The 22978-nt window shown below is 47.5% G+C and overlaps 1 protein-coding gene across 2 annotated transcripts in view; it reads left to right on the top strand.

Moving 5' to 3' along the window:
* The window catches only part of TMEM104 (transmembrane protein 104), a 35531-nt gene that overhangs the window by 4628 nt on the left and 7925 nt on the right, over positions 1-22978 (top strand). Inside the window, exons 6-8 of one of the 2 annotated variants that reach the window (XM_015880322.2) lie at positions 2480-2579; positions 2866-2971; positions 16553-16646. In XM_015880322.2, the coding sequence (XP_015735808.1) occupies positions 2480-2579; positions 2866-2971; positions 16553-16646 (300 nt within the window). Of the gene's footprint in view, positions 1-2479; positions 2580-2862; positions 2972-16552; positions 16647-22978 lie in introns of both variants that reach the window. The other variant, XM_015880321.2, reaches the window with a different exon arrangement.

Below are 22978 nucleotides of genomic sequence, written 5' to 3' on the forward strand. Positions count from 1 at the left end.
CCATTGCTGCGTATAGAAATTCAAGCTACGATTCTAAAACTTGGTGAAGAGTGCACTCGAAATGGTGTGCAGAGCCAGAAAATCATCAGACATTATAGATGTACCATTTTGAGTCTGTCAAGCCCCATTTCTTGTGGAAAGGAGCATTTTCTCTCATTCACTGGCTGCCTTACGAAGACATGGTGGGCTGTTTTTCTCCACTGCATTATGTCATCTTTATACCAGTGTAAGACTGTTTCCTCTGAGGGGCAGCTGGGCTTAAGGAATACGTTTCAGGAGGACGTGAGGATGACCCCTCTGGAGAGCAGGGTGTTACTGTGCTGTCTGCCTGGTGCTGGGTGCTGCTCATCCAGTAGAGGGTGCTGGAAATACAGGTCTTCTGGTGCTGGTAAACGTTTCCTAGCAAAGCAATATAAACTGCTTAGTGTTCTGGATCTTAATCCCTCTTCTTAATGTTGCTTTAGTGAGTGATCTGATTTTTGTGTTAAGGATCTCCCCTTGGACCAACTCAGCTTAATGCCAAGGCATGAATCTCTGCAAGAAATCAACTGAAAGAGCAGCAGACCATAGCTGGAAATGTAGCTTGTGATTATTGTGAGAGGAGATGAAGACTGTACAGTGAAGGGTCTGGGGCAGCTGTAACTCACTTGCTGCTTTGCCTTCCTCTGTGCTTAGCAATGGGCCGTTGTTGAGCCCTCATTCAGAGATGCTTTCCAGTTTGCTGAGCAGTTGCTTCTGCTTAGTGCTGAGATACTGGGCCGTGCTTGGGAATCCTGGCTCCAAGCACTAATCTCTGCACTTTGACAGCTAGCAAGTGACTGAGTGGGTTTTTCCCACAAAATGCAATGTGTAGATAAAAAACCAAGGCCTCTGTGGGCTGTGCAGCCTTCAGAGAAGGCTGGTGAAGGCTTTGCAGCAGACCTTCAAGCCTCTGATATCTATCGTTCTCTGTTCTTTTTTCTTGCCTTTTTTTTTTTCCTTAAACAATCTGACAGGAGTTGAATCTGCAGTCCTGGGAGGTAAGCTGGGGATAAAGCTCCATCTCAGACTGTCTGCTTTCTTAAAGGGAGCAGCCCGACTCAGGCTGTGACGGTATAGATGCTCTTTGAGAAGGGCTGGCTCTGAAGGGCTGCTTGTTGGGCTGGTGCATTTTGGTTTTTAATTTGCAGTGTTGGGTGCTTTCTTCTGGGTCTGAGCAGTCATTTATTGCAGTAATGGATTCTGGACACATCTATCGTGCTGCATCCCCACAGGAAGTCATTGATTTTCCCATTTTTTGTCTAGTAATGAAGGTATTGATTAGGGAGGATCAGTAGCAGTTTATAAAAGAATTGGCAATAAACTCTTCCTGCCTTTGCAGGGCATGAGTTTTGTGAGGGCCGTCATCTGGGCTTCCCACAGTCGGTGCTGCAGTGGGAGTGCAGTGTGTGCTGGTAGATACCTGGTGCTGCAGCTGCGGTGTAGCTTGTTGTATGAGCCTTATTTCCTCCAGGGAGTATCTGAAACCTGACATCAGCAGCAGATCCCCAAATCAGAATCTATTCCGAGTCCGTCTGTTCCCCTGCTTAGTGGATCTTGTGATATCTGCCATACATCAGATACTTGTTATAACATGCAATGTAATGGAAATTGGCAAAGCACACAGGAAAACTTTGGGACTCTCTTGAAAGAAAAGAATCCAAGAGTCTCATCAGTCATCTCTGACTTCAGCTGCTGATTTCATCTCTCCATGCCAGTATTTCCCTGAGTCCAGACAAGGCTGTTTTGTGTGTCCCATGTAAGATGTTCTTAAACTCATAGATAAATGCAAAGCGAACTCGAGAAAACAAAACACTGGGGAGCAGGAACAGGTGGTGGTGGTGTTTTATTGTGACACTGGGGCTGCAGGAGCTGTTTTAAAGCTTTGCAGGTTTGAGGTGTGACTCAGGGTGGAGATGTTAAGGAAATTCCATACACGGCTTCAGCCCAGTGGAACTGGATCTGCGGGGCCAAAACCTTCATGTGAAGGTTCTCAGGGTTTTCAGGCACAGGGTTTGGAATCGCTGGAATACTAGAGGTGTGTGCTTCTTCATTTATCTGTTCTTCAAGTTGTGTTCACACCAAATCTGTTGCCATCAGCTGGATGTTTGCCTGTGGCTGTTCCAGGTTGACAGCTTCATCTGGCAGATGACTTAGGTGAGACCTGTTGGCCTTGACTGGTGACTGTAGGATGGGCTTAAATGAGTGCCTAGTTTGAAGGCAGGGTATTTAATGAGGCAGTTCAGCTCTGAGGCATCAGTTCCTATTAGTTCTTGAGCTGCAACAAAGGTCCCTGTGCTGCTGACGTGACCCTTGTGTGGAGCTTCCTGCAGAAGTAAATTGTGGAGGGAAATTGTGATTTCAAGACCTTGAAAGAGTTCTGTGGGCTGTTAATTTAGAGTGTAAAGTTCAAGAATCCCCGTGTGCTGTATCTCAGTGAAAATATTTCCTTTTCCTGCAGTGGGTGTCAACCTCTTCTATTTCTGCATAATTATCTACCTCTATGGGGACCTGGCAATCTATGCAGCGGCTGTTCCGGTCTCTCTCATGCAGGTGACCTGGTAAGTGTGCTTACTGCTGTGCATTATGCAGTAGCAGAAATGAGGGCAGGTTTTTGGTTTTGATGGGACTGTGACTGGGGACAATCAGGGGTTTACCTTTAAATGCATAGTAGTCAGTGAGTTGCTCTGTTACGTATTGCAGAAATTAAAGAGTGCGTGCCCTCATGGAGGGAGGGGAGAAACACAGTTTGGGCCTCTGACAGTTCCTCTTCATGAATACAGTGAAGGGGAAGGCATCTGCTGGGAACTAATTACTGTCTTTTGTTTCTCCCTCCTTTTCCAGCAGTGCCATTGGCAACCATTCTTGCAATGTTGGAGATGGCACAAAGTACAATGATACAGACAAGTGCTGGGGGCCAATTCGAAGGATTGATGCCTACAGACTGTATCTGGTGAGTTTCTGAAACCAGCATTACCTTTATTTCCCTTGAAATTTTCTTTCTGCTGGGTGGGGATCTTTTCCTTGAGATAATGTGCATTTGAGTAACAGAGAACGTGAAGTTTTCAGTTCAGTCTGGCCTTGTTCACCAAGCAGCTCTCTAGGATGGGTGACGTGGCTGTGTTGTAGATGGCTAATGGTTAGAATCATCTTTCGGATCTTAAGTAGACTTCTGTTCTCGATGTTCAGTATTATGTTGCCTAAGTGTGATGTGTGTGTGCCAAAGGGGTGCTTTTGGTGGCTGGCAGAAGGAGTTGTTTTGAGATAATAGTTCTCAGTATACTCAAGTATGTTAACCTCTCGAGTGCATTCTTCATGTGAATAAAGTTGTTTACGCTGCTGGAAAATCTGCTGTTTGAGAGGTGGTGTAAACAGGCCACTTAACATCAGTGCGATGTGCTACTTTAGTAATAGCTTGCTGTCTAGTTCAGGATTCTTCATAGCATCTATTACTGTGCTGTGGTTCCGCTGTGAAGCCAAGGGTTTCCCAGAGGATGACAAGCGCTGCTTGACTCGTGGCTGGCAAAAATTGAGCACTCGTACCTGGAGATAAGTGTTAGCAGAGCAAAATGAGAAGGCGGCGTATAAGCTATGCCAGTGTGGATTTTGGACAGTGATGTTAGAGGTCTCAGAAGTGTTAGTAGTCTGTGTATGGGTACCTGTGTGTGTGCATGGAGAAGTCCAGGGGCAAAAACTGTGTGCAGCCATTTAGCAGTTGGTACACTTTGGATGTGCAGCCGATCACCTCAGAGCTGTTGTAGCATTATTGCAAAAGTAAGAGCTGGGAGTCAGGAGTATTACTGAACGTCAAAGCCTAGTTAATTATTTAAGAGAAATATTATTGCTTTATTAAATTGTCTCGATCTGCTTCCTTAAAATTTTCACAAGATTGAGGATTTCTCCCTTGAATCTCAATAACTCTGCCTGGCCCAGCAGAACGGGCTAGTCAGAGAAAGCAGACATGCATTAATTATTGCCCGTGTCTCTCGGATATTATGTCTATAATTCATGAAGATAATTGTTAAGACCTGAAGAATTAAGAAAAAAACCACCATAAAAACCAACAGAAGGAAGCAGTGGATGCACTGTCTGTGTGCACAGCCCTCAGAGGCACGTTTCCCTGTTTGCTTCCTTGTGTGGATTTGGAGAATAAATATCTGCAGTCTTTTGGTTGTGGTTAATCCTTCCTGTCCTGTAATTGAGCAGAGGTTTCAGTGCCTTTCTGTGCTCCTCCTTACAAGTGGGGAAGGATCGTCTGTGGTGGATTACTGGGGTGGAGGGAGAGGTTGTCCCATGGTCACTGTGCTCAGGAGGCTGCTGGTGATCACCGTTACCTCTGAGCTGTGTGGGGTCTGTGGGGGACAAGGGCTTGCAGGTGTGAGATGCATGAAGAGCATCATAGTTGGTTTTGGTCCCGTGGGAATCACAGCCTTTAGAAAACTTTCTCTGTTTTCTCAGCCTTCACTTCCTTTTTAACATTTTCTTTTGTTGGAATAATTGTGGCTCCATATTTCAGTGGACAAGCAAAGTCTCTTTTTGCAGGCAAAGTTCCCCCATGGCCAGGGGACAGATGAACCCTGTGATCCCAAGAGAAAGCATCTGAGCTTTTGGATCGGCCCTTCTGTGCTCAATGCCTGCCTCTACTCCTCTGGCATTGTCTTAGTACCGTATGTAGGTTTGGGGCAGCTATAGGAGCACGATGGGTGCTCACATCTACAATCTGTTCCCTCTGAAGCAGGTCTCTGGGTGTAGTGCTGTATCTCTTACTGCATACATGGCCCCCCACAAACCCTTTTTTGGGCTACCAGGACAAATATTCTATTTGAGGTCTTCTGCAGAAATGGTGCCAATAGTTCTCTTGTGCCAAGTGCCTCCGGTCTGCCAAGGATCTGTCCTGCCTTCATCCTATTGACTCTTTTTCTCCCGCTACTGGCTTCTTTTTAATAATGAGAACAACAAAAAACTGTTTTAAACATTGACTCTTCAGCTGCAGGGAGAGAGAAAGAATGACTGATGTAAAAATCCTATTTCATGGTTTATTGTCCCAAAAAGCCACTGGAAGCTGTCTCGGCTCTGATCACTGTGAATGGAAGCTGAAGAACGTACATAATGAGAATATTTAGATGGATTAAAGCTTTCTCCCGAGACTTGCTTGTCTGCGCAGCATCTTTATTGCTGCTCCAAATTTTCTCACCTAAGTGTGTCTGCAGAGTCCTCGGAGACCACTAGACCCCTATTAACCTTTGTCTGAACAAATGGTTATCTTGCTGCTTGTTTGTAAATTGCCTTGGAAAATAAGAGCTTGCAAAGCACATAAGTGGAGGCGAGTGCAGGAAGTCCTGAAATGATCCCTTGTTCCTGACCCATCTCTTGCTGCTGCTGTTTGCCTCCCCTTTGCACCTCAGGAGTCCTGGAAGGTTTGAAGGCTTTGCAGGGCACTTCCAATCCTGGCAGGTCCAGAGCACGCAGGGCGAGTCGGATGGAGGAAGGCACGTGTCTCATGGCCCAGCGACCTTGTTGAAGGCAAGCACTGATTACAGTTAAAGCGATCGATGGCTTTCTAGCGCTGTGTCTGATCGTTCAACGCTGTCGAGCTCCTGACAGCTGAAGTCCTGAGTCCCTCGGCTGCTCGGGTGCCAGTGCTAAGGGTGGTATTCAGTCTTCTATGCTGGATTCATGCTTCAGTGCAGTTTCTTTATCATCCTCTCTGTAAGGTCAGCTGGGTGTTTTCCGTGTAGACTTCAGGGGTAGGAGCAGCGGGTTTCAGTTTCAGATCTCTCTTGGAGAAGACTTCTGGTCCTTTTGTTGCAGTTTCTAGAAAGCAGATACTGAAATAAATGAGAGATTTAATCCTGGGAATCAGCAGCCATTCAGTGTCTGATCCAAAACGCTTTCATGACCTGGCAAGCCCTGCAGTTCTGCACCGGGGCAGCCGCTGTAGCTTAAATCTCTACTCTCCACTCAACCCTCCTTTTCTGGCAGTTTGGGACGTGGTGTCTTCCCGTAATGGGAAGGAAATGGCTTATTCTCAGGGGAAGCCATATACCTTTTGGGAAAGAGGCATTGGCACGGGTGCCCCTGGTAGCCTGGCTGGGTAGCGTGTCAGAGCTACCAGTGCATCTGTTCTGTCTGAGTCTCTGTTGGTTTTGTAGCTGATTGGGAAAGGGACGCGGCATCCGCTTTTGCAGGTTCACAGATGCTGCAGTATCGCAGGCAGCACAGCGGGTGCGGGCCGGGCGGAGATGGGAGCGCAGATGGTTTAATGGAGATTATCCCAGTTGGAAACATGCTTGTGCAGTGAATAAAATGAGTGAGCTCGCCGGCACTTCCCATCCCTCATCAGAAGGGGACAATGTCACCCCGGCCTGGCGCTCTGATCAGAATGCCGAGCTGCCAGAGCGGGGCTGGGCCGCAGCCACGTGAGGCCGTGCAGGGGGGCAGGAGGGTGGGATGAGGACACGTATGATTGCTCAGTGCCAGCAGAACTTAATCGGCAAATGCGAAGGCTGAACTGATAAGTATTGATGTAGGAGCATCTCCGTGTGCCTGGCCATGGTGCTGCCTTCCCCAGCCCTCCTTGGCTGCAGGCGGCAGCTCCTTGCTTTGTGCCTCAGGTTCACTCCTCTGTACATTGTGTGTGTGTGCTCCTCCTGCACTGTGCACAGGTACCCAGAATTGTTATCATCTGAACCTCCCAGCAGTTTTGAGGGACCCCTCATGATGGTTCTCGAACATCCGTGCTTGATGTAAACCACCTCTGGCCAATTGGGAGTTGGAGGAGCAGAGCTGGAGCGATGCTGCAAATCGAGTGCATTTTCCAAGGACACCTGGGTCTGCAGCAAGTGCTTTTCCTCTGTCCTGCCTTCCTCAGCTGTGCCCTGCAGCAGCATCCAGTAGTAAATGGGTCACAGCTGCTGTCTCCTGGATATTTATTCGTACAGGTTTTGCTGTCTAGAGCCCTTGAGATCCAGCAGTGAAGGTAGCTGTCTTAGTGCTAGGTGAGATGTCTGGAGCAGAGAGGGCTGATATCACAGCACGTCAGTCAGTGTTTGGGATGCCTTGAGCTCCCAGGGTAAGCTAAACTAGGGGAAGGGAAGGCAGGCTGATGGAAGCTTCCCCTGCTGGTGGGGAGCCATGGTCTTATTTAAACAAATCTCTTAAACTGTGGCGTTACAGCTTACGGTAAGGATAAGGATACAGCTGGGATGCTATTAGCATGTTACCCAGTGCATTGTACACTCACAGTAAGACCTTCTTGCCAGTTTTATTGTGCTATATCCCCTACCACAAACATTCTAATGTTTTTTATTATGATACTGATATGGAAACAGAAACAAATGTGCAGAAATGACTCTGCTTCTCTGCACAGATCCTGTTCTGAAAGCATTGCAAGCGAGGAATCTCTTCTGAAGAATCGGGTGTTGGGCCATTTCTGTGTGTACAGGCACCTGAGCTTTGGGCTCTTACTGTGGCAGGAGAGGAACTAGCACTGCATTAAGCATAAATATCAGTAACACTGTTTGTTACAGATGCCTCAAAAATACAACTTTGCTTGGCTGCAGGCCTGGTCTTGAAGGCTGATTGAAGTCTTCTCAGCTCAACAGCTTCTGGAAAAGGAGCTCGGGTAGTTACTTTTCTTTGAGGAAGGATAGGAGCCAATTCTGTTTAGAATAAATGGTGTCTGGGTGTGGGACAGGAAGGCAATTCTCAGCATCCGTATTGTGAAACTAATAAGGTTGAAATTGGTGCACAGCCTTGTTAATATGGAATAAATCCTGTCTCCTTCATCCTGGTCTATTCTTCTTCTGTGGGCTTGTCAATAAATCCCCTCAATTGCTCACTCATCATACGGCTGTGACAGACAAACCAGCTGTTTCAGAGAGTTTCCCTAATACTCTGTGTTTCCTAATACCGGGGGTTTCAGGCAGTAACTGGTCTTGTAAGCAGGAGGCTTTTCCTGGCCTCAGGAGTGGCTGAAAGGGGCACAGTTTCTTGTGAAGGTGGAATATAAACTTGTATTGGTGACAGTAGGGATCAGCCCCTGGTGTGTGGGTGTTTGTTTTGTTCTTGTTGTAACCAATTGAATTTGGACTAAAAGAAACGTAGAAGGAAGTCTCCCTGTTACTACAGCTGGGGAGGAGAGCAGCCTTTGGTATAAAGGAGAGAAACTGCAAGATTGAAGCAACTAACTTTAAAGGATTAGCTTGTCTCTTTTCACAGCAAAATCAATAGTGCAGGGGACTGAAATGTGGCTCTGCACAGCACTGTCTGCTCCCTTCATGGCTGGAAGGTCTGTGTGGGAGGGCAGAGCGCTGCTGGGCAGCTTCCTATGTGCAGGCACTGGTGGTGTGCATGGCCAGCTGTGCTGCACGCACCGCCAGCCCCAGGGGAAGCCCTGGTGTGACTGGTAGAGGCCACTGGTGAGCTCACATGTGCTTTGCTTCCACATATGGGAGCATTCTGCACACTTCAGTGCTTGATTGGGCTTACGTGATGATGGATGGTGGGTATAAGCCTTAGCAGCAAATCCTGTGAACAAATTGGGTAAAGAAGTGGCTCTGGATGTCTGTTTGCTTTTGTGCACTTCTGCAGCTTTGAATTTGCCAGAGCTGTTCACTGCATTTGAACTACAGCCCTTGCAGCCCAGCAGACATTCCCAGCAAGGCTGGGAGGCCACACTGCTCCTTTTCTAAATAAAGCTGCCCTCTGCAGTAAGCTCAGTTGGGCAGCACAGCACCAAAGCTGACACTGTTCTCTGGGTGTTGGAGGACAGTCTCTCCTAAACAGGGCAGGTGTCAGAACCAATATCTGTTGGTGATTGCCAGCTCACAGCGAGAGCTGGAAAGGTTTTAAAAGAGCCTCCTAAAGTCCCTGTCCTGGGCTGGGCTGGTCCAGGAGGTTCATTGATCTGCCAGTTTGGGAATACGTCTGTAGAAAGGAAGTTCTAAATGCTTTCCCTTGTGCAGTGTTACTCTGTGCAGTGGTAGTGACATCCTGCAGCCCAGGGCTGGAGGAGACCTGTTCAGTTGTGAGTGCTCCCTTGGGAGCTTCAATACAGCCCTTCTTCTCAACAGCGTGTTTTCCAGTATTTTGTTTGGTGTTTTAACACAGTCTTGTTTCTAAACAGAGCTCCAGCCTTGCTGCCTGCCTGACTTCATCAGCGTTTTCATCAAGTAAGGCAGCAGTTCTGATCTTTCCTCCACTGAAACTGTCATTAATTCCTTAATATACAGATTGAACGTAGCAGGACTTACAGAACTGTGCAGTTACGCCACTCTAAATATTGCCAGAGGCAGCGGAGGGAAGAAGCTCTGAACAGAATGATATCTCTTTAGGCTCCTAAATAAGTCTACAACTTCTTAACATCCTCCTAAATTGCACATTATGTCTGGTTGAGATCACTGACGTTCTTGTCCAAAAATGTGGATTTTTGGACGACATCAGCAAATCCCACACGTGGCTCATGCTTCTGTAAGCAGGACTATAAATACAAATAATGCAGCTGGGATTTATCTTGTAAGTTGAACTCGGTATAATACTCTCAGGCAGATCTGATCTCTGAAGCCTGTTGCACCAGCTTGGTGCGTGCTGCACAGCTCACACAAGCAGGAGGCTGGCAGTAAGCAGGCTGGCACTAAGCAGGCTGCCTGCTTGCCCCAGGCAATGAGGCTTTCTCTTGCTTTTGTGCTGCTGCAGAGTAGTTAAAGTGTGGGACATTTCCTTTTCCTTCAGGCAATTCCTGCCTGACAATGCGCGGTGATTGGGATGATGCTATCCATGAAATTGCATCCTCCAGGCAGCTGGAGGATTCTGTGAAATTCAAGAAGTTCATGGGGGGGGAAAAAGTCAAGGGGAAAAGGAACTGGATGATGGAGTGACAGAGCTGCATACTGTGCTGTTGGCAGATGGGTTAGTGGCCTTCAGGAGCAGTCCTTGCTGATCCCACGTACCCTGTAACCCTGGCACTCCATGGTTTGATGTGTTTGCGGGGCCCTCTGTGTATCCGGATCATGCTGGCCCATGTCTCCCTGGCTCTGTGCTGTGTAACCCAGGGGCTTTTTGGGGTCGATACAAACACAGTTTGAGTTGCCAATACCCTGAAAGAAGAGGCAGTGAATATGCAGGGATTTGGCGCAGTGTCTGTATAGTAATGATTATGCCCTCAGACTTCATCGGTGGGAACTCATTAATTTCTTGTACCGTGCTAATAAATCGAGAATTGGGTAACCTTGAGTCACTGTCTGCCCCAGAGTCGGGGAGGAGGAGGATTTTGTTTTGTAGGCTGTGAGAGGTCACAACCAGTTGGTGATGGGAGGGGGGGGAATACAGCCAGCCCTGGCTCTGCAGCTCCACTGCCGTCCTTCCAAGTGTCACAGAGCAGCCATTCGGCTTTCCTGCATCCATCCACTTTGCTGCTTCCCTCCTGCTTGTTCAGATGCAATTAGGAGATGCAGAGTAAGGGAGAGCCAGGGGTCAAGGAGGCGCTGAAGTGATTACAAGATGCTGCAAATGGTGTTGCCATAAATACTGCAATGATGAAAAATTAGATGCCAGTCACCTCGGGGTTGCTGCTGGTCTCCATCTTTCTCTTTTTGCAGTAATGATTATGGAATTGTATCTACCTCAGAGAGTGCATGCAGGCTTCTGCTGGCTATGATCCTACATAGCCCAGGTGTGCCAGGGACTGCAATCCTTGCACTGAATGACTTTGTGCCTGTGTTTTTTCAGTTTAGGAGGAGGAATAACTCGTTTTCCAGGATTTTCTTTCCAGACTGAAAATCTTAAAGCTCTTACCAGGCTTTAGAAGCTGTGCTGTGAGTCAGTGGGGAGAAAAGAGCATCACTGTGTACTTGGTTCCACCCCGCTAAGTAGCTTTGGAGCTACAGATGCTTTCTTGTGCCTTGCAGGATGCCTTCCTTTTGGAAGGAGCCCTGGGAGCACTGTCACAGGGATCACAGTGTCTGGCTTACGGGGTGCTGTGACTGTAGGTGGGTGAAATACCACTTCCTTTGCTGGCAAGAGCTTGTGACGACAGCTGAGCTCTCAGGGGATACCTGCTCCTGCCTTAGAATGCCAGGGAGAAAGGCGAGTGAGGACTCCTGGTGCTGGCAGTGAGTTCCATGTGAGTTATGAGTGTGAGCTGCTGCCAGGTGTCCCAGGAGTGGCACGTTAATTACTGGAGCTGCTGTGGCAGCAGATGTCTGCTGTACTCAAAGCGTAACCAGCCTTCTTTCCTTATCCATAAATATTGCTTGTGGGATGTCTGACAGCTGAGTCCTCCTTCCGTGGTGACTTTGTTGCACTGTGGAGGGATCTGGAAATTAAAATCCTTCTTGTGTCTCAACCTCTTTGAGCAATCCTTGTTGTGTTGTTGAGTTCTCTTTTCTGTCAACTTGAAAAGCTTCATAAAGCTTATCTGCTGATAACGTGCTGCCTATCAGCACAGCCCCAGCTTCCAGCCTTGAGAGGTTGTGGATCTTCAGCTCTCTAAAAAACTCCTTCCTGACCAATCAGATTCCTTTCATATATTTATATCTGTACTGTCCGCTGCAAGGGGTAAAGCTTCACCAACGAAAGCTTGGATGGCAGCCCTCAGCAATGTGCCATCTGGCTCCTTACGTGCAGGTATGAGCTCATGCAGAAATGTAGCCTCTTGTCACAGGAGCAAAGAGGAGGAGAGGCGGCAGAAGGGGCAAACGTGATGCTGAGCTTCAGACCCTCCGCTCTTGTTGGGCTTCAGCTGAAAGTTGCTGAAGATTTGGTGTGAGTGACTGGAGCCTGCTGCTGGGTACTGCAATGACTGCCACAACCTGAACTGTCTGCAGAGTGGCTGCAAAGAGGCTTGTGGGTGAGTGTGGATGAAGTTGCAGGAAACTTAAAAGAGTTTAAAGTTCTGCTTTTTTTTTATTTCCAAGTGGAATAAGTGAGGGAAGCATTTCAGCTTTAATGGTTCTGTCCAAAGTCAGCCCTAGAAGCTCCCCAAGGATGTGAATAAGAGCACCAGTTCATAAGGAAGTACTTCTGCTGAAGACAGCAGGTCTGATTCAAGCTTCCAACAAAAGATGAAACCTCTGTCAGTGCAGGTAAAATAGCTTTTGGGTTTTGGTGGTTTTTACCTCCAGTGATGTCTGTGCAGACAGTCTGGAGGAGAGTACCTGACAGAGGAGCAGAGCCCCTGGGCTCTCCTGACATCTTGCTTGTATAAGTACAAAGAGCAGACTGGTTTCTTGTATTGTTTTGTCTGTCCCTTCTAGAACTCATCTGGGTCATAGAGCAGCTCTGAGCTCAGGGGCTTCTTGCAGAAGCAGGAGTGTCAGAATTGCCACTGCTGACAGCATGTATGAAATGTCAGCTTCTTCCTACTGTGTTCAAGGAGACTTGGGTTGTCTGAACACTGAGTCCAAGCAACCTTCCTCTGGGAGGTGCTTGTTCAGTAGAGCCTGAATCTGGGAGAATGTGGAGCGAGCTCTGCTGAATGAGGGTGAGTAATGTGTGGAAATAGGAAGGAAGGGGTGGCTGGGACCTCAGCCTGAAGGGAGGCATTGAAGGAGGGAGTGCTGTGACATTTGTCACCCCCGTGATAAAGCCAAGCGATTCTTAGCGACATACCTGAGACCCATTTACTTCATATTGGAATGACAGCTTTGTGCCGTGCAAGTACATCAAATACATTTGTCCAGAATTTCTCAAACACTTTCTCACTCTACGAGTAGCTGCTTCTTTCAGTGAAGCTGGTCTCTGCTGTTAACATTTTTCTCAGGTAAATATCCTGCTGAACCTGTCTGAAGGCTTCCAGGTTCTGAATCAACAGAAAGCAGTAGCTACTTGTTCTTAATTCACTGCTCGGCAAGTGCCAAGTGCAGATGCTGATCTTGCAGATGAGTTTGTGGAGCCTGAGAACAAGCAAGTTCTGATGGCAGTAGTGAAAGAAGCCGCTTCTCAGTTGGTACAAATGCATGCAGGCCATTGTGCCTGAACTGCTGCATCTGATGCAGGGATGGCTGGGGCCCTGATTGTGCTTCCTGAGCTGGATTGTGTAAAGGCTGCATTCTGGGAAGTAGATGAAAGCCATTGAACTGCACTGGTCTTGGGTGGTAGATGTGCTCTTCAGGTCAGTAAAGAGCCTGTTGAGTCAATACAACCCTCTGAATTTGGTGTGAAGCACGTTTGTGTAGACTGAAAGACTCCAGGCATTATCTGAGCATCCTTAGTGGTTGAGAGCTGTCCTGGTGGACCTCTTGGCTGAGACTGGGCTGAGTCAACAGGCAGATGCCCTGCTAACGCTTGGTCTTACTCCTGCCTTTTTGAGATGAGCCAATAAGCAAGGTTATGTAACCAAGCTTTAACACAAGAGCTTTAATCAAATACACTTTTATAAGTGTATTTTCAAGAATATGTATTCCAGGCAATGGTAAAGCCCAGCGAGCTTTCCCTGTGGCAAGAAGACTTGAATTGCCTAACCTGCATCTCAGTTTGAAATGCTGAGAGCTGACATGAACTGGGAAGGGGGGGGTTGTGGTGCCCGCTGTGTTTGTGTGCTTTGGCTCAGTGGAAGGAATTGGAAGACCTTGCTAAGGGCACGAGCAGGGTGATGTTCTGCTCATGGCCCTCGTAGGCCACAGGGCAGAGTGTAAGTTGGAGGGGGGGGAAGCTGCTGTTCTTTTGTGCTAGTCAACTTCCAGTTTTCTGGCTGAAAACAATGGTAAAAGTGAGAAATACTTGTAGTTAATGTGCTGTGCCTCCATGCTGTTTTCCAGCATAAGGAAGAAGTAAACACTTCTGCATCTGTTGCATTTATTTGCTGTATGTGCATTCTGTGCACCCCATGCAGCAGGCCTGGCTGCTTGTCTGGCATTGCCCATTGGGTGGAGGAGGTTGAGGAGGGATCTGGGAATCATTCTGAACTGACAGCAATGGGTGAACACGCAGGAAGCTTCAACTGTGCTCGTACATTGGGTTAATGTGCTGAAGTTCAGGAACAGGATGATAAACTCTTTGATGTCTAAGCCAGCTGAAGAGTTGAACTGGAAAAGTTTGGAGAGCTTTTCAATCTAAGAGCTCTGCATACTTGACTTTTGGCAGGGATAACCGGTGCCGATTCTGTGTAGGCATCAAATTGTTTGAATTGTGCATCTAATGAAGCACTCCATTAATTATATTCCTCTGGGGAAAACCTTGAGCTTAGAAAACATCAGGTAGAAAGTTTGGTCTATGTCTGAGGTGCTTATTTGGGCTTACTTTTTCCTTGGGGAGAAGTTATGAAAGTAATTAACTTCCCAAGCAGGAAGAGCAATTCGGTGTCTGGCACAGCGAGGCAGAGAAATTAGATGTCCTCGCTGGAAGCAGTGCAGCTCTTCTCACCCTCTTAGTGATGGGTGTCAGTAGGCTTCCTGGCCCTGGGACATTTATGAGGTGTGATGAGATTCAGTCTAATCCAGGGACTGAGCCCCTGCCCCACGTGTCCTGGATATTGATGAAGAATTGTTTCCTCTTCCTGACCTGTGCTGCTTCTGTACAAATTCATCACAAGCTTGAGAGTAACTTCTGGCAATAGTTTATGTCTCCTGTGGTTTGCTCTCGGTCCTTAAGCTGCATCTCTTTAAAATCATAGAATCATAGATTATGTACGCTAAAGTTTGTCCTTTGCCATTTGTGTGCCGCCCTGAGACCAACTGTGGCAGTTTGTAGAGGGCAGGAGAGGATGGAAGGGATGCGAAATTTGAGTTCCTGCTTAGAAGAGAAAGGGACAAGAGGAGGAAAGAGCAGGGAAGGCTTGTAACTGATTGATGTGCTTCTGAGTGTCACAATCGTAAAGGTTGTTCTAGCTCCTAGTCTTGTCAGTCATGCCTATAATGCTGTATTGAGTGTTATTCCAGCACTTGCTCCTCAGAGCATGAATTATTTCACTCTAATCAGAATTCTGGATATGCTTTGTCTTTGTTTTTAAGCTTGCAAAAAAAAAAAAAAAAAAAAAAAAAAAAAAAACCAGAAAAAACAAACCCCAAAGTCACAAAACCAAGTGTCAGTGATGGCCCCAGGTCAGAATGTCTTGACCGAGCAGCGTGTGAAAGAGCTGAGGGTTCCTTTCCTCTGGTCCCTTTCCTGGATTGACTTGAGTCATCTGAGAATACTTGTGATGTGAGGAGGTTCCAATTTGCCTTGCAGATGTTCTCAGACAGGCTCAGGAGAGGTTTCTTGGGGTCGTACTTGTCTTAAAATAGCCTGGTTTCTGTTCTGTTGCTGACTCTGTCGGGGCTGACAGAGACCTGGGGGCTCTGCTGCCTGCCCTTTTGAGTCTGAGCTCTTCCCTTCTGGTGACACCTTTTGTTGGGAACTGCTTTGAGAAGTCATGAAAAAGAGTAACGTGTAAATATTAATGTTGAGCATTTGTCTTTAGAATCCCTTTCAAATTCTGAATCTAACTGCACAACTGTGCACTGTAGTCTTCTAGATACTGCTTACCTACTGCTTACCTACTGCTTTTGGACCTGCTGCTGTATTGCTGGCTCACAGCCGTGGCAGCTGATAGTCCAATCCATGTGTTGCAGATAGGGATCTCTTTTGCAGCACCCATCTTGTCTCCTGTCCTGGCTACACGCAGCTTCTCTCAGTTCACATACACACCTCGGTCCAGGTCTGTTATTTTCCTGCAGTAAAGCTTTTTCTCACCCTGGTTGAGGTGGGGCTCTGGATGTTACAGAGTGCTCCTCCAGGCATGGGCTGACAGCGTGAATGTGTTGTGTGCTGCAGGAGTGTGCTAAAGCAAACTTGTGCAGGATATCAGTCTTAATGTTTCCAGTTCTGATGGCTGTATTTTACAGCCCTGCAGCAGGTAGGTGCTGTGCTGCTCCCCAGTTTATCTTGCTGAGACTCACTGATCTCTCAGCGGATGTCCAAGGGCAGTGAAGAGATTCCTCACTGCTATGCTGAGTGTCATTGGATGAAGCTCTTATGACCATCTCTGTTTTTTTTTCTCTTCGCTTTACACAGGCTTTCAGCATCCAAGTCAACAGCTTAACTGTTAAGCTGTAAGCTTCCTGCTGTAAAACATGCAACTTAATGTAGGGAAAACCTTTTTATTCCGTTGTTGTTCATCCTCAGACACCTCAAAGCTAGCTGTCTACGTTGATGCAAGCAGACTGGTTGCAGCTATTGCTGTCCAGACCTAAACTGAGCGTGTACCTGGACAAAGAGGCCACCATTTAATATTTAATGTTCCGTAAAACTGCATTCAGGGCTTGTACTGAAATGTGTCAGTAAAGACATGCTGTAGCGGTGATAGCAAGCAGCTGAGAGCCAAGAGGATCCTGTGCTCTACTTCTGCCTGAGGCATGTTCTCTGATATCAAGCAGCTTGCTTGACCTCTTGTATTGCAGCCAACCTAGCTGTAAAATTAAGCAACACAGAAAGCCCTGTGACAGACGGACGTGTCTGGAGGTGAACTTTCAAGGCAAGCTTCGCTTTACTGATAAATTCATCTTAGTAATAAAATTGTTGTTTTTTAACCAGCGCATGTTTTTTGTTGTCCTTCCAGGCAGCATTCACGCTTCTCTTGGGTCCTTTTACCTTCTTCAATGTGCAGAAGACCAAGTATCTTCAGATCGTGACGTCTCTGATGAGATGGATAGGTGAGTCTTGGCAGGCCCCCACCTCTTCACTGTAGGTGGAACCTGAGTCATGCTACTGATGCATCTTTTTGGCAAGATATATCTGTTTGGAAGCAAGCGCTTGTCAAAACAAACTCTTTGCAGAGGTCTGTCCAGACCTGATATCCCCAGTGAAACAAGGGGAGTTTGTCCTAGGATGAAAATTCTGATTGAAACAAAATAGTCTCAGTCAGACACAGTCTGGTAGGTGAAGTTTTAACTCTGTTTAAGTGAGAGGTAGAGGGTGTTTGGAAGAGTCCCCTGTGTCTGGGCTAAGTATGGTGATCACTAGTTACTGTTCCAGCAGTGAAGTGTGCAACAGATTTTCAACAGCCATAGTTCTGATCTGAGAATAAAAAGTACTCCTGTAAGAATTTCTGACCTTACTTTCATCATGTTTGCTCGTCTAAAAACCTCTAAACCAACATGTATTGTCCTTGGGAAGCCCCACTCTCACTGGCTTTCCAAAATCTTACTGCCAAGCACTTCTGAGTAGACAGAGAATTCCCTGAAGGGAAATAAGACATCAGTGTTGGCAGTGTTGTTGTCATCCAAAGATGCAGCTGCCTTATATCTGGCTTGTATGTGTACATGGACCTGAAAGGCTGAGAGGTGGGAGAGTGTTACAGAGGCTTATGTTGATGCTTGTCTTGATGTGCATAACCTATACAGGGTAACTGCTATTCAGGACTAACAGCTTTACAGCACCAGTAGCCTTTTGGCAGGGTAGAACTCTGCTGATTCATGGACCCAGTCCACCTGAGCACACAATGCTCTGCTTATACCCACCACTGGCTTAGGAAGAAAAGTTGATTCTCAGGCTGTTTCCCACCACACACACATTTGACCTGACTTCAGGGGATCATATTCCTCTTCCATGAGTTCAAAGGCCTGTAATCCTGTTTGGAAATGGCTGGCAGTCACTGCAGCGGCATAGAGAGCCTGTTCCAGTGAATATCTGAGATGGGGTTAAGCAGTCATCACACAGGAAGACGAGGTTGGGTCTTAAGCCCTCAAGTCTCAGATGCTGAACAGCTTGAGTTAACGAATGCTGACCTCACATGGTGTGAAAATCCCAAATGTCCATTTTTTCCCCCCTTTATTGTCTGAGCACATGAAAGGTTTGGAAGCCCCTGTGTCCTTCAGAGAGAGGGGTTATCTCATTATGGGGGTATTAAAGGAAGTTTTTTAAAGAAGTGTAATCTCTTCAGCACACTGGCCTGTTTCCAATCACTCAGCCGCCTCTTTCCCGTTACAGCCATCAGTCAGACCTCATCCTGTCTGTGTGACAACCTGATGCCTGTCTGCCCTGCCTCTGCATTCCCTTTAGCGAGCTGCCTCCAGTAGGAGGATTGCTAAACCTTGGCATAAATGCAGAGCTGACTCTTTTCTATTGCTTGATGGAGAGGGACAAAAGCAATGTTTGGAGAAGTGTAGGAGAAATTCATGCTTTAGCCTGATTGATTCCTGCGTCAGTGTGCTGGAGAACAGCTGCCCCAGATAATGATATTTAATGACCCTGACAGCACCTCAGTGGCTACTTAGAGCAACGGATTCCGTATGTGTACAGTGAAGGATGGATTTATTAGGAAAGACGATTTATCAAGCAGTCATGTGATGCAGGAACAGAAAAGCTCTCGCTGCAGACTCTGGGATGAGTCCCATGCTGTTTAGATTTATCAGGCTGGCTTCTATGTCCTCACATCACCTGCTGCATCACCTCCTCCTCTAAAAGCTGGGCTGCGACTTAAATGTGGATTGGTCTTTTGTTGCCTCTTAGTGAGCTTAGGTCCTAAAGAAAGGTATTTTCTGGTGCCTTGTGGACTCTTGAACTTGTCCTGCCTGAATGCTGTGGGTGCCCTATCCAGGCATAACCTGAGCCTTCCCTTTTCTTCCTCTGGTTGTGTTTAGCTGTGTGATGCTGAAGGCAGTTCTTCAGTGAAGCACTGAGCTGTAGCACTGGATGCTGGAGCTGCAGACTGTTTGTTTTGCTGGGTTAAAGCTGCTCTATGGACAGTGCCTCCTGTACACCCTTCTCCCCAGCCCAGTGAAAAGCCCTTGGATTTCACAGCAGCAGCGGCTGATGTAAGGCTGCACTGCCTCAGGTGTACTGGCGATTAAGATGACAGTGGCTGAGAGGATAGTTCTTGGCAGCAGGGAGGGCTTGCTGTGCGTGAAGGTCATTTCTGCTTGCGTTTGTAACGGTGTCGGTGCTGCCTTTGAAAGTTGCTTTCCCTCTCCCTACTGATCTCACTGATAATCAAATGTCACCAGCCTCTTCCCAGAGCCTCGTGCTCATGGCAGGCAGCACATCAGCGAACAGCCTGCAGCAGTCTCTCTCTGCACCTCTTGGACAGGAAAAAATTCACTCTGTAAAAATTCAGTCTTAAACATCGGAGCCTGAGCTGGAAAGCAAAAATAGGCCAGCCTGAGGAATGTGGGGATGCAGCAGGGATCAGCCCCACATCTGGCAGCTTCTATCCCAGGATAAAGCACTGGCCCCAGCAGGCACCTCTGAAGCCTCTGTAAGGAGAAGGTTGAAGGAGGAGCTTGCAAGCCCAAGTGCTCTACTGCTGGTGAGCCAAACAGATGGACTCCTGTTGTTTGGGCCTGTTGAACACAGCTCATCTGGAAACAAGGCTGGCACAGCAAGGTTTTTCCTGTCAGAACTGATAGGAGCACAGTGGGTGGATCTGCTTCCCCAGCTGGACTGGGGCAGGAGGAGAGCTTCCAGAGGTGTGAGCTGCTGGCAATCTTCAGAAGAGCAGCAGCTCAAACCCTGGCTCCAAAACCAGATATTGCCTCATGTGAGGTGGTTGAATTGTGTGGTACTTGGAGCTTGAACTGCTGACTTTATTGGTTCTTGAAGGTCTTGCTTTTCTTTGGACTTGGCCAATGTGTTTGTTTGCCTACACCAAGCTCTCGTCACGTTGCCATCAGTAAAATCTTTTGCCAGCCCTTCCTTTCTGCCTGAGCTGCCCTGGGGGAGACCTCAGCAATTGGAGCACAGGTGTAGAAGAAACCAGCCTGCTGTGCACAAAGGGCTGGTCAGAAAAATCACTGCTTTACATTCTGGTCATGATGCTTAATGTGAAGGTTGGGTCTGAGGGACAAGACTTTGTTGGCTCACTCAGTTCTTGAGCAGTGTTGCAGAAGGCTGACCCAACTGAGCTGTCAGGAGATCATAGCCGTTGGTATTTTCAACTTCACTGGTTAGAATTCAGGCTTTTTTCCTTCCCAAGGGCTTAAATCTGTGGTGGTGATGAACTGCTCCCTCCAGAGACTTGGTATCTTGCTATTTTTTTCCTCTGTTTTCCTTTCAGTCCTGGTCTGTTAGGCAGTGTTTGCTGTTTGCTTCAGGAGTTCAACACTGAGTGAATGGAGCTGGAAGAAGTGAGCTCAGAGAGTGTCAGAGCAACCCTACCTCTTTGTTACTAGTAATAACTGCCAGCAGCATCATAGGAAGGGGTATGGATTAAGAACGATAACAAACGGGGACGTGGCTTGGTGGAGCTCAGCAGCAAACACTGGGCTATTGTGTGTTAAGCAGCTAACCTGATTAATTGCAGCCTGTTAGAGGGTGAGATGCCCAGCTCTCTAGGTGGGGACCGTTGGCTTTAAAGACATTGGTAATGTGATTATTGCTGCTGTTGTTGAATGGTCTATGGCAAATGTTCCCAGACAGTTCCCACGTGGGACATTTGCTGTATGTGCTGCTCTTGATGCTGTACTGCAGATATTAAAAAGTATTGTATTTTAATAAAGAGACATTTTATAGGGGAATAAACTGGGATTGGCTGCTGTGGGCTCAGAGCTCTTTCCCTGTAGTACAGTTGGACCTGCTCACGTTTGTTCCAGGACCTGCAGCCCTCGCTCCCATCGCTGTCTGAGCAACAATCTCAGTTTTGTCCAGAAATTAAATCCCCTCCCCAGGCTCTTTTCTCTGTCTGGTGAGGTGGAGGGAGGAAGTGCAAGAGTAGCCATGAGGCACACAGTGTTTTCTTTCCTCTGCAGGGTATTTGATAGAAGTCTCCCAGGCAGGAAACGAGGAAGGAGCTCTCCCAGAGCATTCTGGTGAGGCTGCCTTCCCTGTCTGATCATTTCTTTGGTGCTTCTGCTTTCTCCACCAGAATCCTGTGCTTTACAGGACTCTGCAGAGCACTGGTCTCAGCCCATTACGCTTTGTGAGCAGTTCTCAGCTGTACTGTCACTGCCATCCTTAGCAGGCTTAACTAGCCGTGCACAAGTTGATTCAGTACAGAAACCCAGAGTCGCTCTGCTATGTGCCTTCAGCTGCAGCACTGGAGACTGGGGATTATCTCAGAGGCTGGTGTAGGATGGGGAGTGGCAGTACCTGAAGTCCTGCTCGCAGTCTCCTGCAGGGACGTTATCCTGCCAGTGTCTGCAGCCTTCAAGGTGGCCTCTGTATCCAAAATGGAGCTTCCTGCAGCATCTGGGTGGGGGACCCGTTAAATCTCTGCGCCTTTCACAGAACGAGGCGTACAGGAGTGTCAAGGAAGAGGGAACGGAGCTGTAAATCAGGACACTGTTGGACGTTCAGCTGGTGTAGGGATTGTGACATGAAGTAACTTTGGAGAAACTTGTTCTCATATCCTTTTTGGAACAGAGAAGGCTGCTGCCAGAGCCCAGGGTAAATAATTCACCAAGAAGTGAATATATTTATGAAGAGTTAGTTAAAAGGCAGTGCTTCTGTCATGCTTGCTCTTGGTCTTGTCAGTTGAGGAGCTCATTTCAGTGGTGTTTATGGGGGGCAGTAGGGTGAAGCAGTGCTGCTATAAGTGAAAGAGCCTCGTTAGCTTCAGATGGAGATGGAGAGTGACGTGTGGTGCTGGATGGGACCATTGACATCCCACGTGAGGAGCTGATGATGTTCCTAAAAAGAGCACTTTGTCCAGACAGCAGGAGGTGAACTGATGGGTCTGAGCTGGACACATAAGGGCATATCCATCATATCCATCCCTTGTCTGGGTGCTGGTGGTGCCCATGCAGATTGTCAGTGGTCTGTGAGTGGCACGCGAGGTTGCTCTCTGCTGTTCATAGTGTGACGAATGTGCTTTTGGGGCAAAACAATAAAACTTTGCTATGTTGGCCCAAGGCAGGATGGGTGTGTGGATAAGGATGTGGGGATGTTAGCGTGCTCACATATGGCTGTGCCTCCCTCACTGTATGAGCAGCAGTCCCCTGCCATGTGGGCTGTGCCTTAGGCTTTGCAGCAGGGAGGTAAAGTTGTCCCTGCTGTCCATTAGAGGAAGGAACTGCACTGTCCCACAACTTCGGCTCATACCTTTCTTGTGGGAAGTAATTTCCCTCTTCTTTCTGACATTGCTCTCTAGAGAATAGCTGTCTGCAGTGAACAGTTCCATCTTGTTTCCCCACGGTCTCTGCACTCATAAATCCTTCATCTTCTTGGAGGCTGTTTTAGGTTTGGTCATTGCCAAGTCTGATCCTTAACTACTCCAGCTCCCACATCTGAGGGAGCAGATCTGGTTTTTGTATTCTCTTTCCCACTGTTTCACGTAGATACCTGCTCTGAAGGCTGGAGAAATGGATCACTTGGTGCTCCAGTGTTTACAGAGAGCTGGAGGCCATAAACAAGTGAGTGGATGTAGCTTCCGTGGGAGAAATCAGATAACTGACCTCTGAATTTAAGAATCAGCATCTTAATTTCAAGATGCTTTCTTTTGCTTGCGCAATGAACTGCATCCATGCTTTAGTACTTCAAATGCCAGAGCATTTGTAATGTCTCACAGTGCCTGTGGGCTCTTACACTTGCCTGTGATGCTGGTGGAAGGCAGCCGGCTCTGAGGTGGGAGAGCAAAGGAGAATATCCTGGGAAGACATCAGTGCAAAGTGGCCAGCACAAGTATTAGCTAGGGATGCAGGAGGTGCAGCCGTCCTGGTGTGATGCCGTGCTGCTCGGTACGTACAGGGCTGATGCTCTTGCTTATATGGCTCCTCTCCTGAATTCTGTCTAATGTTAAATTAAACGAGGTCTCTTCAGTGCCTCTCTGTGGTCTCTTCCTTCAGCTCGGTGAAAGTTCAAGACCAAGGCTAAGACAGAGAGCAGACTTCTTACTTTCCTTTGGGTTCTTTGAAAGAGAACGAGCCTTGGAAGCTCAGGAAAATGTTCTCTCAGAATCCATCATGCCACCAAATGCATGAAGAGGGAAGCAATTGGCGTGCACTGTGATGGGGCGATTCGTTATCATTATTTCCTGGCATATTGATTCTCCGCTTCGACAAGAGAGCTCTGTCACACCGTCGGGTGGCGGTGACGGATGGCTCTGCCTGCT

This window comes from Coturnix japonica, chromosome 18, assembly GCF_001577835.2.
Source record: "Coturnix japonica isolate 7356 chromosome 18, Coturnix japonica 2.1, whole genome shotgun sequence".
NCBI classification, from domain to species: Eukaryota; Metazoa; Chordata; class Aves; order Galliformes; family Phasianidae; genus Coturnix; species Coturnix japonica.